This window comes from Tachyglossus aculeatus, chromosome 6 (genome assembly GCF_015852505.1).
Source record: "Tachyglossus aculeatus isolate mTacAcu1 chromosome 6, mTacAcu1.pri, whole genome shotgun sequence".
NCBI classification, from domain to species: domain Eukaryota; kingdom Metazoa; phylum Chordata; class Mammalia; order Monotremata; family Tachyglossidae; genus Tachyglossus; species Tachyglossus aculeatus.
Genome location: NC_052071.1, coordinates 49,325,210 through 49,340,542, shown reverse-complemented (window position 1 = coordinate 49,340,542; position 15,333 = coordinate 49,325,210). Strand labels below are relative to the sequence as shown.

At 55.4% G+C, this 15,333-nt stretch overlaps 1 protein-coding gene across 1 annotated transcript in view; it reads right to left on the bottom strand.

The window, feature by feature from the left end:
- The window catches only part of PCDH19 (protocadherin 19), a 142,695-nt gene extending 127,611 nt beyond the window's left edge, over positions 1-15,084 (bottom strand). Inside the window, exons 1-6 of the mRNA XM_038747789.1 lie at positions 15,079-15,084; positions 14,729-14,936; positions 14,442-14,524; positions 14,187-14,291; positions 10,793-12,954; positions 3,868-4,195 (exon numbers count right to left, since the gene is read on the bottom strand). Of these exons, the coding sequence (XP_038603717.1) occupies positions 3,868-4,195; positions 10,793-12,954; positions 14,187-14,291; positions 14,442-14,524; positions 14,729-14,936; positions 15,079-15,084 (2,892 nt within the window). The remainder of the gene's footprint in view (positions 1-3,867; positions 4,196-10,792; positions 12,955-14,186; positions 14,292-14,441; positions 14,525-14,728; positions 14,937-15,078) is intronic.
- Positions 15,085-15,333: the final 249 nt, after the last annotated feature.

Here is a 15,333-nt window from a genome sequence, read left to right as displayed (position 1 = left end):
GTACAGTGCGCTGCATGCAGTAAGCACTCAATAAATATGACTGAAAGAATGAATTAATTGACCCGCCTTCAAATTTACCCTCTTGTGAGTTACTTCCGATGATCTCATTGGGAAAAAGAATCTCTCCTCTGGCCACTCTCCCATCCCCAAGCCAGTGACCTCTTCAGAACTCAACTGAAAAGATGTGGTTTGCGATTGAAGATGGCTGGTGTCATTTCCCGTTTTATTCAAACCAGCTCAGCCGTCCCCATTAATTACCTAGTAATTTACAAATCTGTCTTTTGATGGGCTTTCAGATGCAACGCTTCGGGATTTTCAGCCAATCAGATCACTCAAATAGCTGAAGACTCTTAAACTTAAAGCATTACATAATCTGTAAAGTACACGCCATGCTAAGGAGCTCTCTGCTTCTTAAGGGCCTGGTCAGTGTATCTGCTAGGATGCCTCCTTTATCTTCTTTCCCCCTCGGCCCCTGATTCACACTCTCTTTGAGCTGCTCATGTCAGTGCTTAGAACAGTGCTTTGGACATAGTAAGTGCTTAATAAATGCCATTATTATTATTACTTACGTTACCATCCACATGCGATAGGCGAATCAGGAGAATCAGATCTTCCCCTTTAATCTCACCCTCTAAAAGTCTCCAGCAATGCAACACCACTGCACCGGCATCACGTAGAGGGCCCTCTTAGCTTGGCAATAGCTCTTGGGACCCTCTTAAACAAATGTGCCGGAACCTACAGCTGTTTACCATAAAATGGCAGCAAGCGCCCTTGACACTCTGGCTCCATAATTCAGAAAGCCCACCCACACTCGTTCTATAGCCTGTATCACATCTACCAACTCTATTGTATTGTACCTTCCCAAGCACTTAGTACAGAGACCTGCGCACAGGAAGCACTGCTTAGAGAAGCAGAGTGGCCTAGTGGAAAGAGTATGGGCCTGGGAGACGGGGACCTGGGTTCTAATCCTGGATCTGCCACTTGTCTGCTGCGTGACCTTGGGCAAGTCACTTAACTTCTCTGTGCCTCAGTTACCTCTTCTGTAAAATAGGAATTCAATCCTATTCCTTAGACTGCGAGGCTTCTGGGGGTTCAGGGACTGTATCCAATCCAATTATCTTGTATCTACCCCAGCGCTTAGTACAGTGCCTGGCACATAGTAAGCACTTAAATACCATAAAAGAATACTATTCATTGATTGATGGATTGATGATACCCACATGCACACTCTTGATACCTAATCAAAATTTCAGGACACAACATATCACTCTGTGTAAAACCCAGGACATTCTTTGAGTTAAAAATGTTGACAAGATTCCAGACTTAACTAATCCTGAGGAACTGGGCCCTAAACAAGTTCTCAACAACCACACTGTAGCCTAAACCTAGGGTCTATTGCTGACTTCCTTGCATCCATTAGGTAACAGGTGAATTATTATCTACGTTTCTAAACTGATCGACCAGATTAGAGGCTTTTATGATGAAGTTATGGTGGGTTCTGATTCTCTGTAATTGTGCTCCATTTGATCTGCCTTATCTTTCTAATTGCATTTAAAATCATTCTTGCTCCTCGCATCTATAGGCTGCTCTATTTGGGCTTGGCTCTATGTGTTTGTGCATTGATGCAGAAGTTTCCTCAATTCAGCATCTAAGTGGATAACCTTGACAGTCAAATAGCAAGACTGCACATAAATGCCTGGTGTTGCTCTGGCAGAAAGAGGAGACCGCAACAGAGAGAGCTGAGAGGGAACGGGGTGAAGAAAACGTAACCACGATACACTGGGAAGGTTCCAGAAAGAAGAGGGAATCACATGACAATGACTGGGTCTTCTCTACCATCCACGATCAGATTGCAGCCATGTGGCTGGTCATCACAACCGGGCTCCACATAACAATAATAATAATAATAATAATAATAATGATGGCATTTGTTAAGCGCTTACTATGTGCCAAGCACTGTTCTAAGCACTGGGGGGGATACAAGGTAATCAGGTTGTCCCACATGGGGCTCACATCCACCCCAGGGGTGAGTGTGGCAGCAAAAACAGTGCCGGGGAGAAATCAAAGCTATAAGTTTCTCCCACAGTTGGTTCAGCACCTCATTCCGGACCTTAGACCTTGAATGCTCCAGACACACAGACAAACTGTCTCTCACAACAAGGCCCCTTCCTGTACTAAAAAGGTCTCCCACAGAGACTCGCTCGACCCCTCTGTTCTTCTAACAAGAGGGAACTCACGTCTACTTGGCTGGTTTTTCAAACTTTATTCCACAGAACAATGAACCCCAAATAAACCAGCAACATTAGGTCCCCTAACTTGGACCCAGAACTAGAGGAGATGGAAGGAACATGGAACGAGCTAGTGAAAGCATTACAAGGCAGCATTGGTGTGTGCTCTGATGGTCATCAATCATTATGGAAGGGAAAGGAAGCTCTGTTTTCTCAAGGTGTTATAGAGAGGTCAAACTGCATGCCCTTAGTGAGGCTTCAAAGATAGTCAGCAGCTGCGACTGGATTAGAACACAGAACTGCAGATGACAAACAAGTGTCTGCTTCACTTGGGCTGTGGATCCTGGGTCTCAGAAGGGCCAAGCTGAAATATTCTCACCCATCCCCAACCACCTCAAACTCAAGTCTCACTAACTCCCTGAATATGACACAGGCCTCGACCAAAGCCCATTATCTCAGATCATTAAACTAACCTTTCAGACCATTACTGTTTAGCAGCATGAGGTGTGATCCTCACCAGAGACCAGATAAGATCCATGAGTCTCTTTGTGTCCAGCCCGGCGCTCTGTGCACAGTGAGCAGTCAATAAATGCCGCTGAATGAACAAATGAACGAAAATAGTTTGGCCTAAGGAGTTCCAATTGTGAGCTCTGTTCACTCTCTCTCTCCCAGCTTTTCCTCAGCCAGCAACTAACTTCTTAGGTCTTGAAGAAAATGTTTCCCTGAGAAGCACAACTGGAACCTTCTAGACCGTGAGCCCGTCTTCTACACTGTGAGCCCGTTGTTGGGTAGGGACCGCCTCTGTATGTTGTACTTCCCAAGTGCTTAGTACAGTGCTCTGCACACAGTAAGCACTCAATAAATACGATTGAATGAAGGAAGGAAGGAAGGAATGAATCTACCAGCTACCTCTACTGAGGACGGTAATGAGGCTAGGGATAACATGGAAAATTTAAATTCCCGGATAATCCAAAATTTGAATTTCTACCCATATTTTCGCTCCCCTTTCCTACCCAGCTTTTATCAGCATTCCTCCCAACTAGCCAACAGAATGTTTCTTCTTTCCCTTGCCTTCTTACAGCAAAGGGGCTAATTCAGCAGGGAGGCAGTTTGAATCATTTAGCAAAAGGAAAGCGGGGATGTGAATGAATCCCTCCCAGATACCTGAGAGGTCAATGCACCGGAAGAGCTGCCTTCCTTTGAAAACACCCCATCCCTTGTCTATCTCTCTCTCTGTAATGGCAATTTCCTGTCCTACCCTCTGTGGGGGCTCAGAGAAGACCAGCCGAGAATGACAGTAAACCCCCGCCTCTTCCCTGGAGGCCACAATAAGCCCAAGTCCACTGTGGCATGACAATGGCCACTGCCCTAACCGGGGCCAGCAGAATGCTCCCGTGGAAGGCCACAGAATGGAGACCTCTGTTAAATGCCCCCCCAGGGGCCTTGGATCCGTGCTCATGACACAGGCGGTGAAATGTAGGCCGGTTATTACCCTGTATCCCGGCAGTGTCACGACTCAAGACAGTGCTTCAGAAATGAAAAACGTGTCACACCGCGGATGGCTGTGCCACCCCTGGGGCAGACCCAGGGAAGGCCGGGGAACCGGGCCCTACCACCTCCAATTGGGTACCTGACTCACCTCCGGCAGCGGCATCCCGTTGATGATCAGATCCGGCTGCTGGGGACTCTGGCCGGGGAACGTGTGGTGGTAGATGTGGTTGGAGCCCGCGTTCCTCGTGTTCTGGTTCTCCACGTTGAGGAAGGTGCTCTCCGACCGGCGGCAGCCCAGGGGCAAGGTCTGCTGGTGATAGTCGAAGTAGTTGAGCGATGAAGTAAGGGAGGAGCAGCTGACAACGTTCATTTTATCTGTCTCTTCCACGTCCCGGGGTACCAGACGGATGTCATTCTTGCTGATTTTTTTCTTCTTGCTTGATTTCTTTTGATGCCCATAGGAGTACTCAGCAATTCTGTGGGACAGAAAAGGCAAAATGAATATCTAACGCCAACCAGCACTATATACTGATTAATAAACATGAAGAACCCAGAGGGTGAGCCCCGTCTCGGCTTAAGCCTCTTATTCATGCACATTACACCATGTGGTTTTTTGTGGCGCCTGATACATATGAAAATAAGTCAAAAGACTATAAAGTTTTCAGGTCAAACAACTGAGGGGTGGAGGGGGGGAGTTCTCACACACACACACACACACACACACACACACACACACACATACACACACTGCCCTTCGGGTCCACTATTTATAATCACGGGTGTCTTATTGGCAGAAAACAGGAAAGTGAACGCTTCCAACCCATGAGTCGGCAAGACACCTGAATGTGCTCTCTTGTGGAGTGAGAATCTTTAAAAATACCGACAAGCCAAGGCAGGATGGCTCGCGCCCTCAATCCCATCTTTCCTCCACCAGCCCCAAGCCAGGTGGCTAGCCCTTGAAATGATGCCACTGGGGAAACGCCTCCCCTCACACCTGTTCATCTCCTCGCACCTCGTTCTGCTTCTTTTCCCAAGCCCCTTTCCGGCAGCACCTAGGTCAGTCAGCATCTTCTCCTCCTGCTGCAGGGACCCACACATTCATTCATTTGCTCATATTTATTGAGCGCTTACTGTGTGCAGAGCACTGTACTAAGCGCTTGGGAAGTATAAGTCGGCAACATATAGAGACGGTCCCTACCCAACAACGGGCTCACAGTCTAGAAGGGAGAGACAGACAATAAAACAAAACAAGTAGACAGGTGTCAAAACTGTCAGAATAAATAGAATCAAAGCCATATGCACATCAACAAAATAAATAGAATAGTAAATATGTGCAAGTAAGATAGAGTAATAAATCTGTACAGATATATATACAAGTGCTGTGGGGATGGGGAGGAGGAGAGGAAAAAGGGGGCTCAGTCTGGGAAGGCCTCCTGGAGGAGGTGAGCTCTCAGTAGGGCTTTGAAGGGAAGAAGAGAGCTAGCTTGGCGGATGTGAGGAGGGAGAGCATTTCAGGCCAGGGTCAGGCTATTGAGGGGAAATGCCTTGCTTCCTAGGTTCGTTTTCTCCTGTCTCTTTATTTGGAATTACTACCTGCTTAGGAGAGAGAAAGCCACCCAGAGCAGACGTTTTCAGGGTTGTCCTTTAGAGTAACAGCAGAGGAGACGGGCGACGGGTCAGCAATTACTGGGAATTAATGTGAAGGTGAGTTGCCTTTAGCAAAAGGCACTCCATTCAGGTGGTTCTGGAAACAACCGGGCTGTTATCCTATCACGGGGAATTTGGCTTAATGAACATCGACCCGGACTTGGAGATCTACAGGGTGTGATTCATATCGGATGAAATGCATTCAAATGCAGCCAGGTTCTAAGAGACACTTGTTACTTTTCTGGAAAAAAAAAGATACACTGTATTGTTTGGAAATCACTCTCTCTGCTCAGGAAAAGAGGAAGCTTCATAAATAACATGGGTTTCTCCAATGAGGCATATAGGGTGGCAGTGTTCTCTCTCTGAAAAGCCAATTATCTGAACACAAAAAGAAACACCAATTGAAAAAGCTATCCCATGTGACCTCTTGGGCCTCCTAAATGAATGAATGTTTGGGAGAAACCCTAGAAGAATAAACAGAAAGAAAAGCAATCCACTGGACTTGGAGGTTTCAAGAAAGTCAGAGCGGCTACCCTGGAGTCTGCATGGACCGGCTCACGGAGCTGAGCGGTTCTGTCCTTCCCTTCTGCCGTTTACGGCCTGTGCCCCTGATCAGATATTTTTCCACCGCTAGAAGATCGGTGCTCCCGGCCCTGGGAAACTCCCATCCCCTGCCTCCCACCCCGGCCCAACTCCACTCTGGAACTCTGTCAGGACGACAATCCGTAAGCCTCCTGGTTAGAGGCTCAACACTGGCTTTGGTCAATGAAGTTTTAATTATTTTGTTTACCTAAATGTTTAAGTTTGGCAATGCAAGTTCTCATTTTTCAGCCAAGGCATTTATTGCGCTGTCGTGTCTTTATTGACCGATTATTTAATTAAACTGTATCTCATTAATCCGTCACCAGTGCCTCTGACCCAACTGGTTCGTGAAGTACACTGCAGGCCACCGAAATCTGTTTTTATCAATTCAAATCGTATCCTTCCTTGCTTAATGGACCTATCTGGAGAGCAATCTAAGAGAACTCTCCCTCAGAGCTATGCATCATAGAGAGACTGCAAAGCTCCTACGTATCCTTATTTCAAGATGATTTCTTTTTCATCAAGGAAAAAGGCTTAGTATTCGCTTTATGTTGGGGGTTGGGGGTTTGGGGGGGCGGATGGGGGGAGGCGGGACATGGTGTAAGAAGAGAACTCTCCATCATTATCTCTGTAAATACGATTGAATGAATGAATGTAGAAATAAAACTGTATAGACCACCTATTTTCTTCCCCGTAAAAAAAAAAAAGAAAGAAAGAAACCCTACTCCAGGCAGCTGCAGGTTTCAAAGGTAGAAAGGAGCAATATTAATTTCCATTTCTCCCATCTGCAATGGCTCGGTGCTGAAGGAAAGAGAAGTCCTGGCTATTTCACTATTAACTGGATTAAACCATTTATGAGGCGTCGCAGCTGCTCTTTTATGGCACCTGATTGATATTCATGTGTGGTTAGCATTTGTCTACTAACTTGTGTAACACAGAGAATAGTAAAAGGGAAACAATAATTGCACGCGTGTTAAATATTCAGAGGCCTCGAAAAATCCCATCCTAGCGTTCAGGACAGCCACCCCTCAAAGACAGAGCTGATTTGCAGGGCTATATTTTGACTTCTTTGCACGCCAGCCCAGAGGATAAAATAAAGACGCCCTGTTGATGGTGCGGGTGTCAGAAGCACACACCTTGCTGAGCCGCAAAAACCGATCCGTCTACCTCACCCAGCCTGAGGACCAGTCCTTTTTTTTTTTCCTTTGGCCATGCGGTCTTACTTAAAATTCAAGGACCTGGAGGCTAAAATTCCAAGAAGAGGTCTCCTTAGTGGGGTCGCTGGGGGAGGGGGGTGTGTGAAAGGATGGGCTTTCCTGCTCTGATCTTTCACTCTGCGGTGCCCAGGCTCCTCTTCTCCTGGCTGCCCGCTGCCGTTCCCGAAGAGGGGAAAAAACAGACACAAATGTCCACAGTGACATCCTCTGGCTGGGACGGAATGCAAATATCACGACAGACGTCCCCAGCCGGCCCAGCGCAGGGGCTCCTGCCGTTAATAATAATGATGATGGCATTTGTTAAAAGCTCACTAGGTGCCAAGCACTGTTCTAGGCGCTGGGAGGGAGCGGGGGCGGGGGGGGGGGGAATACAAGGAAATCAGGTTGTCCCACGTGGGGCTCACAGTCTCAATCCCCATTTTACAGGTGAGGTAACTGAAGCCCAGAGAATTGTTAAGCAGCGTGACTCAGTGGAAAGAGCCCGGGCTTTGGAGTCAGAGGTCATGGGTTCGAATCCCGACTCCGCCACATGTCAGCTGTGTGATCTTGGGCAAGTCACTTAACTTCTCGGGGCCTCAGTGACCTCATCTGTAAAATGGGGATTAAGACTGTGAGCCCCACGTGGGACAACCTGATCACCCTGTATTCTCCCGAGCGTTTAGAACAGTGCTTCGCACATAGTAAGTGCTTAACAAATGCCAATTATTATTATTATTATTATTATTATTATTATTATTAAGCACTCACTAGGTGTCTAGCATTGTTCTAAGCACTGGGGGGGGGGGAATGCAAGGTAATCAGGTTGTCCCACGTGGGGCTCACAGTCTTAATCCCCATTTTACAGGTGAGGTAACTGAGGCCCAGAGAATTGTTAAGCGCTCACTAGGTGTCAAGCACTGTTCTAAGCATTGTTCATTCATTCATTCATTCAATCGTAGTTTATTGAGCGCTTACTGTGTGCAGAGCACTGTACTAAGCGCTTGGGAAGTACAAGTTGGCAACATATAGAGACGGTCCCTACCCAACAGTGGGCTCACAGTCTAGAAGGGGGAGACACAGAACAAAACAAAACATATTAACAAAACAAAATAAATAGAATAAAAATGTACAAGTAAAATAAATAAATAAATAGAGTAATAAATACGTACAAACATATATACAGGTGCTGTGGGGAAGGGAAGGAGGTAAGGCGAGGGCGATGGAGAGGGGGAGGAGGGGGAGAGGAAGGAGGGGGCTCAGTTTGGGAAGGCCTCCTGGAAGAGGTGAGCTCTCAGTAGGGCCTTGAAGGGAGGAAGAGAGCTAGATTGTTGGGGGGGGGGGGGGGTACAAGGTAATCAGGTTGTTCCACGTGGGGCTCACAGTCTTAATCCCCATTATACAGGGGAGGTAACTGAGGCCCAGAGTAGTTCAGTGGCTTGCCGACAAGTGGCGGAGTCGGGATTAGAACCCATGACCTCTGACTCCCAAGCCAGGGCTCTTTCCACTGAGCCACGCTGCTTCGTCGATCCCCCACCCACCCACCTCTTCATGCGTCCGGGGGGCTTCCTCCATCAACCAGGACTGCGCAGCTGGGCAGGACCTGCTTCCCTGCAGCTTCGGCCCCCCAGACCCTATTGTGCCGCGGTTCGGAAGCCGGGCTGAGCGGGTGCCATTCCCCGCCTGGGTGCAGAGGGGGCTGCCCAATGGCGAACGGTGGGTTTGCTAAAGCCCGGGGGGCAGATCAAGAAGAGTTGATCCACTGACTTGCCTTCTCCCTTCCCACCTCCCAAAAAAAGAGTGTTTTCGGTCAACTTGGGGTACTCGTGGATGCGACAGGGCGAGCTGCAGTTGAAGAAGCCCCCACCCCTCCTTGCTGGCCTAAAACAAAGAATCCGGGAGACCTGGGTTCTAATCCCGGCTCCGCCCACGGCCTGCGGTGTGCCCCCCGGGGCAGGTCACTTCCGTTCTCTGTGCCTCAGTTTCCTCCCCTGTCCCACGGGGATAAGCTCCCCTGGTTCCCCCCTTCCCCCCCCCCCCCCATGAGGGTCCGGTCTGACTGTGCCCGATGTGATCTCCCCTCATCATCATCATCATCATCAATCGTATTTATTGAGCGCTTACTATGTGCAGAGCACTGTACTAAGCGCTTGGGAAGTACAAATTGGCAACATATAGAGACAGTCCCTACCCAACAGTGGGCTCACAGTCTAAAAGGGGGAGACAGAGAACAAAACCAAACGTACTGACAAAATAAAATAAATAGAATAGATATGTACAAATAAAATAAATAAATAAATAAATAGAGTAAAAAATATGTACAAACATATTTACATATATACAGGTATATATACCCTCCCCTCCTCTCCTCCCCCTCGCCCCCAGGGTTTCGCCCAGAGTCAGCGCCCCTGCCCCCGCCCCCTCCTCCCCGTGGACTGCTAGCTCGCCGTGGGCAGGGATCGCCTCTGCCAACTCGGTGGCACCGTACTCCTCTCCCGAGCGCTCAGCACAGTGCTGCGGCACGCGGTCGGCGCTGGCTGAGAGACCGCCGGCTGGCTCTCTCGGGGTGGCTCCGGCTAAGGAGGCGACACCGTGAGCCCGTTGTGGGCAGGGACTGTCTCTCTCCACTGCTGTACTGTGCTCTCCGAGCGCTCAGTAAATATGATTGGATGAATGAATGAATGAATGAGGGGGCTAAGGAGGGCGCTAAGGGGGCCAAGGAGGTGGCTAAGGGGGCTAAAGAGGAGGCTAAGGAGGGCGCTAAGGGGCTAAAGAGGAGGTTAAGGAGGAGACTAAGGAGACTAAAGAGGAGACTAAGGGGGCCAAGGAGGAGGCTAAGGAGGGCGCTAAGAGGCTAAAGAGGAGGCTAAGGAAGCTAAAGAGGAGGTTAAGGAGGAGACTAAGGAGACTAAAGAGGAGACTAAGGGGGCCAAGGAGGAGGCTAAAGAGGGAGCTAAGGGGCTAAAGAGGAGGCTAAGGAAGCTAAAGAGGAGGTTAAGGAGGAGACTAAGGAGACTAAAGAGGAGACTAAGGGGGCCAAGGAGGTGGCTAAGGGGGCTAAAGAGGAGGCTAAGGAGGGCGCTAAGAGGCTAAAGAGGAGGCTAAGGAAGCTAAAGAGGAGGTTAAGGAGACTAAAGAGGAGACTAAGAGGGCCAAGGAAGAGGCTAAGGAGGGCGCTAAGGGGCTAAAGAGGAGGCTAAGGAGGGCGCTAAGGGGATAAAGAGGAGGCTAAGGAAGCTAAAGAGGAGGTTAAGGAGGAGACTAAGGAGAGTAAAGAGGAGGCTAAAGAGGGTGCTGAGGGGCTAAAGAGGAGGCCAAAGGGGCTAAGGAGGCTAAAGAGGAGGCCAAGGGGGCTAAGGAGACTAAAGAGGAGGCTAAAGAGGGCGCTGAGGGGCTAAAGATGAGGGCAAGGGGGCCAAGGAGGAGGCCAAGGGGAGCAAGGAGGAGGCTAAGGGGGCTAAAGAGGAGACTGAGGAGGAGACTAAGAAGACTCAAGAGGAGGCTAAGGGGGGGCTGGCTAGAGAGGAGGCTCGAGAGGGGCTAAGGCGGCGGCTGGGTCGGTGGGTCGGTCGTTCGGGTCGTGCGGCGAGGGGGTGGGTGGGTCGGCAGGTCGGTCGGTCGGGGCGTCCGGCGAGGGTTTACGGGGCCTACCTGCAGTTGTAGGTGCGGATCTCCTTGTTGTCGCGCTTGCACTTGACGGCCACCAAGATCATGGTGACGAAGAGGATGGCGGCGATGGAGCCCAGGGCGACGATGAAGATGAGGGAGAGGTTGACGGAGGCCAGGGCCTCGCGGGCGTCGGGCCCCGGCGGGGCGAGGTAGACGAGGATGAGGGCGGAGGCGGAGAGGGCGGCGGGGTCGCCGTGGTCGCGGGCGACGACGAGCAGCTCGAAGGCGGTCTTGGCGGCGCCGTCCAGGTCGCGGGCGGTGCGGACCTCGCCGCTGTCGGGGTCGACGCGGAAGAAGGCGCGGTCGGCGCCGGCGTCCGGGGCGGCCTCGTAGGCCAGGCGGCCGTTGTCGCCGTCGTCGTCGTCGTCGGCGCGGACGACGGTGACCAGGTGGCCCGGGCCGGCGCGGCGGGGCACGGAGACCTCGGCCGTGCCGTTGACGAGCGGCGGGGCGGTGATGACGGGCGCGTTGTCGTTGGCGTCGAGCACGACGACGCGGACGGTGGCGTTGGCCTGCAGCGGCGGGCTGCCGCCGTCGCGGGCCAGGACGCGGAACTCGAAGGCCCGGGTCTGCTCGTGGTTGAAGGAGCGCAGGGCGTAGACGTGGCCGGAGCCCGGGTTGATGCTGACGTAGGTGAAGACGGGCATGTCCCGCACCTGCGACGGGGCGATCTGGTAGGCCACCGTGCCGTTGGGGCCCAGGTCCGGGTCCCGGGCGGTGACGGCCAGCAGGAAGGCCCCGGGCGTGTTGTTCTCGGGCACGGCCACGCGGTAGCGGGGCTCGGAGAAGCGGGGCGCGTTGTCGTTCTCGTCGGTGACGCGGACGGCGAAGGAGCGGGCGGCCTGCAGGGCGGGCGAGCCGCCGTCGCGGGCCTGCAGGGTGAGGTTGTAGCGGTCGCGCCGCTCGCGGTCCAGCCGGCCGTCCACCAGCACGGTGGAGAAGCTCTCGTAGTCCTGCAGGCGGAAGGGCACGGCCCCGAGCAGGCGGCAGCGGACGCGGCCGTTGGCGCCGGCGTCGCGGTCGGACGCCCGCACCAGGGCGATCACGTAGCCCGGCGGCGCCGCCTCGCTCACCTCCACCAGGTCGCCGTGCACCGACAGCAGGGTGATGACGGGCGCGTTGTCGTTGACGTCCAGCAGGTGCACGGTCACCTTGCAGTGCGCCGGCACGGCGTTGGGCCCGCGGTCCTTGGCCTGCACGTCCAGCTCGAAGGCGCGGGCCTCCTCGTAGTCCAGCGGGCCGCCCACCGTCACCAGCCCGCTGCGCGCGTCGATGCGGAACAGGCCGCGGGCCCGCTCGCCCGCGTAGCCGCCGAACGAGTAGACCACCTCGCCGTTGGTGCCCTCGTCCGGGTCCGAGGCGTTCAGCCGGATCACCGGCGTGCGGGCCGGCGCGTCCTCCGGCAGGCTGACGCTGTAGGCCGGCTGCGCGAAGGCCGGGTGGTTGTCGTTCGAGTCGGTCAGCCGGATGGTCAGCGCCGCCGTGCCCCGCCGCGGCGGGTCCCCGCCGTCCAGCGCCGTCAGCCGGTAGGTGTGGCGGGCCTGCGCCTCCCGGTCCAGCGGCTTCTCCACCACCAGCTCGGCGAAGCGCGTCCCGTCGCCGCGGGTGCGCACCTCCAGCCCGAACAGGTCCCGGGGGCTCAGCTCGTACGCCTGCACCCCGAACGGGCCCGCGTCCGGGTCGTGGGCGCTGTCCAGCGGCAGCCGCGTCCCCGGGCTGGCCGCCTCCGAGATCTCCAGCTCCAGCGGGTCGGCCGGGAAGCTGGGCGCGTGGTCGTTCAGGTCCCGCACCTCCACCTGCACCGCGCAGATCTCCAGCGAGCCCGACATCACCTCCAGCGCGATGACGCACCGCGGGCTCGGCCCGCACAGCTCGTCCCGGTCGATCCGCTGCTTGGTCACCAGCAGGCCCGACCCCGGGCTCAGCTCCACCAGGTGCGGGGCCGAGTTGGACACCACGCGGAACCCCGGCCCCGCCGGCGCGAACCCCGCCGCCCGCGCGTCCTGGCCCACGTCGCCGATCACCGTCCCCGCCCGCTGCTCCTCGTCCACCGCGTACTGCAGGGTCACCAGGCCCCGCGACCCCGGACACAGCCAGGACGCCAGCAGGCAGGTCAGGGGGAGCCACGCCCGACCCGCCGCCCCCCCGCCCCGCCGCCCCGGCCCCGCTCCCCCTCCCCTCGACCGGCTCTCCTTACGGCTCGCGGCGCCGGGGGGCATGGTGATGGTGATGATGGATGGAGGGGGGTCCCCTCTAGGGTGTCTGTAATAGGGGAGAGAGGGAGGGAGGGAGGGAGGGAGGGAGGGAGGGGGGTCCCCTCTGGGGTGTCTGTAATAGGGGAGAGAGGGAGGGAGGGAGAGAGGGAGGGAGGGATGGAGGGGGGTCCCCTCTAGGGTGTCTGTAATAGGGGAGAGAGGGAGGGAGGGAGGGATGGAGGGGGGTCCCCTCTAGGGTGTCTGCAATAGGGGAGTGAGGGAGGGAGGGAGGGAGGGAGGGAGGGATGGAGGGGGGTCCCCTCTAGGGTGTCTGTAATAGGGGAGTGAGGGAGGGAGGGAGAGAGGGAGGGAGGGATGGAGGGGGGTCCCCTCTAGGGTGTCTGTAATAGGGGAGAGAGGGAGGGAGGGAGGTCCCCTTTCGGATCCCTGGAGGGGGGAGGAAGGGAGGGAGGGAGGTCCCCTTTCGGGTCCCTGGAGTGGGGAGGAAGGGTGGTCCCCTTTAGGGGCCCTGTATGGGGAGGAAGGGAGGGAGGTCCCCTTTCGGGTCCCTGGAGTGGGGAGGAAGGGTACTCCCCTATAGGCTCCCTGTGGGGAGGAAGGGTGGTCCCCCTTAGGGTACCTGTGGGGAGGAAGGGTGGTCCCCCTTAGGGTACCTGTGGGGAGGAAGGGTGGTCCCCTTTAGGCTCCCTGTGGGGAGGGAGGGTGGTCCCCTTTAGGCTCCCTGTGGGGAGGGAGGGTGGTCCCCCCCCCTTTAGGTTCCCTGGGGGGAGGGAGGGTGGTCCCCCTTAGGGTACCTGTGGGGAGGAAGGGTGGTCCCCTTTAGGCTCCCTGTGGGGAGGGAGGGTGGTCCCCCCCCTTTAGGTTCCCTGTGGGGAGGGAGGGTGGTCCCCTTTAGGCTCCCTTTTCCTCGGGGTGGGAGGAGAGGGATGCACTTCCCAAGCCCTTAGTCCAGTGCTCTGCACACAGCAAGCGCTCAGTCGATACGACGGAAGGAATGAATCGATGAACGAGAGGGAAGGGACAGGCGAGGGAGGAGAAGCCGGACCTTATCTTGCAAGGGCCGGCAGAAAGACCCGGCTTTAGAAAACGCCGGGATGCGGGAGGGAAGGGAGACGGAGACGGCTCCGCCGCTCCCCTCCTCCCCGGCCGGGCGCTGTCACCTTCCTTGAAGTTGGCATCGAGCAGAAGCCGAACAATCGGGGAGGGGAGCGCGGGGCCGGCGGGGGCCTCTGCCCCGGGCCAGGTCCGGCCGGGTCGGAGGGCCACTTGTTAGGAGGAGAACGGGCGCATCCGCAAAGTGGGCGAGTGAGACGGATTGGCCCCTGGCCTGCGCAAAAGTCTCCCCCTGGCCCCCCAGCCAGAAGGCGCCCGGCTCACTGCAGAGACCAGGCACACTTTCAAGGCGCCCGGCTCACTGCAGAGACCAGGCACACTTTCAAGGCGTCCTCGCCTTTGGCTCCCACCCGCTCCCCAGTGAGCCTGATCGTACCGGGAAAATCTGGAGCCAGGGGAAAAAAAAAAAAATCAAAGGGTGAAGCGGAGGTCGGGGCGAAGGGCTGGAGGGGGGGGCTTCGCCCCAAGCCTGAGCTAAAACGGGGGCGGGCCCGGGGAGCGGGAGATTGATCCTCCTCCTCGGGCTGCGGACCGTTTCGCTTCCATCAACGGTCGGGGGACCGTTAGCCCGGGGAAAGTCGGGGCTCACGGGAGGATCTCGCCTTCGGAAAAACCCCACGCTGAGCGACCACCCCCAAGTTGGCCAGCCGGGAGGGAGCGGCCAGGGAAAGGAGGAGCAGAGGGGCGGCTGCCCTGGGGATTCTCCCGGAGAAATCAAAGTCCCAGTCCTTCCGATCTCCGGGAGGAAAGGCGAGGAGGGATGGGGAAAGTAGCAGGGAGGCGGAGGAGGGGGGAATCTGGGCGAGACGGAGACCCGGCAGGTGAGGACCGCCCTTCCACCTCTGGCTGGGGGCGGAGATGCGAAGCGGATCGCCCAGGGCTGACGGATAAATCCCTTTTTTTTTTTTTGTCCGTTTGTTCAGCTCATCCTCAGCTCGCAGCCATCCGGTCGAGCAGGGGTCTGTTGCGGGGAAAGTTAGACTCCCCCAATCCTGGTGATGCCGGGCTCGCCCCCGGGCACAGGGCGCGGCGCGGGCGGCCTCGGGGCGCTCGGGGGAGCGCTCTCTCCCGCGGGGGCGGGCGAAGGGGCGCTTTCTTTAAGTTCTCAAAAAAATCCCGGCGTCCGAAATCCCGGGGCGGAGCGGTTGGCGGCTGGCCGGGGGGGCTGGGGCGGTGGCAGATCCCGCCCCGGCG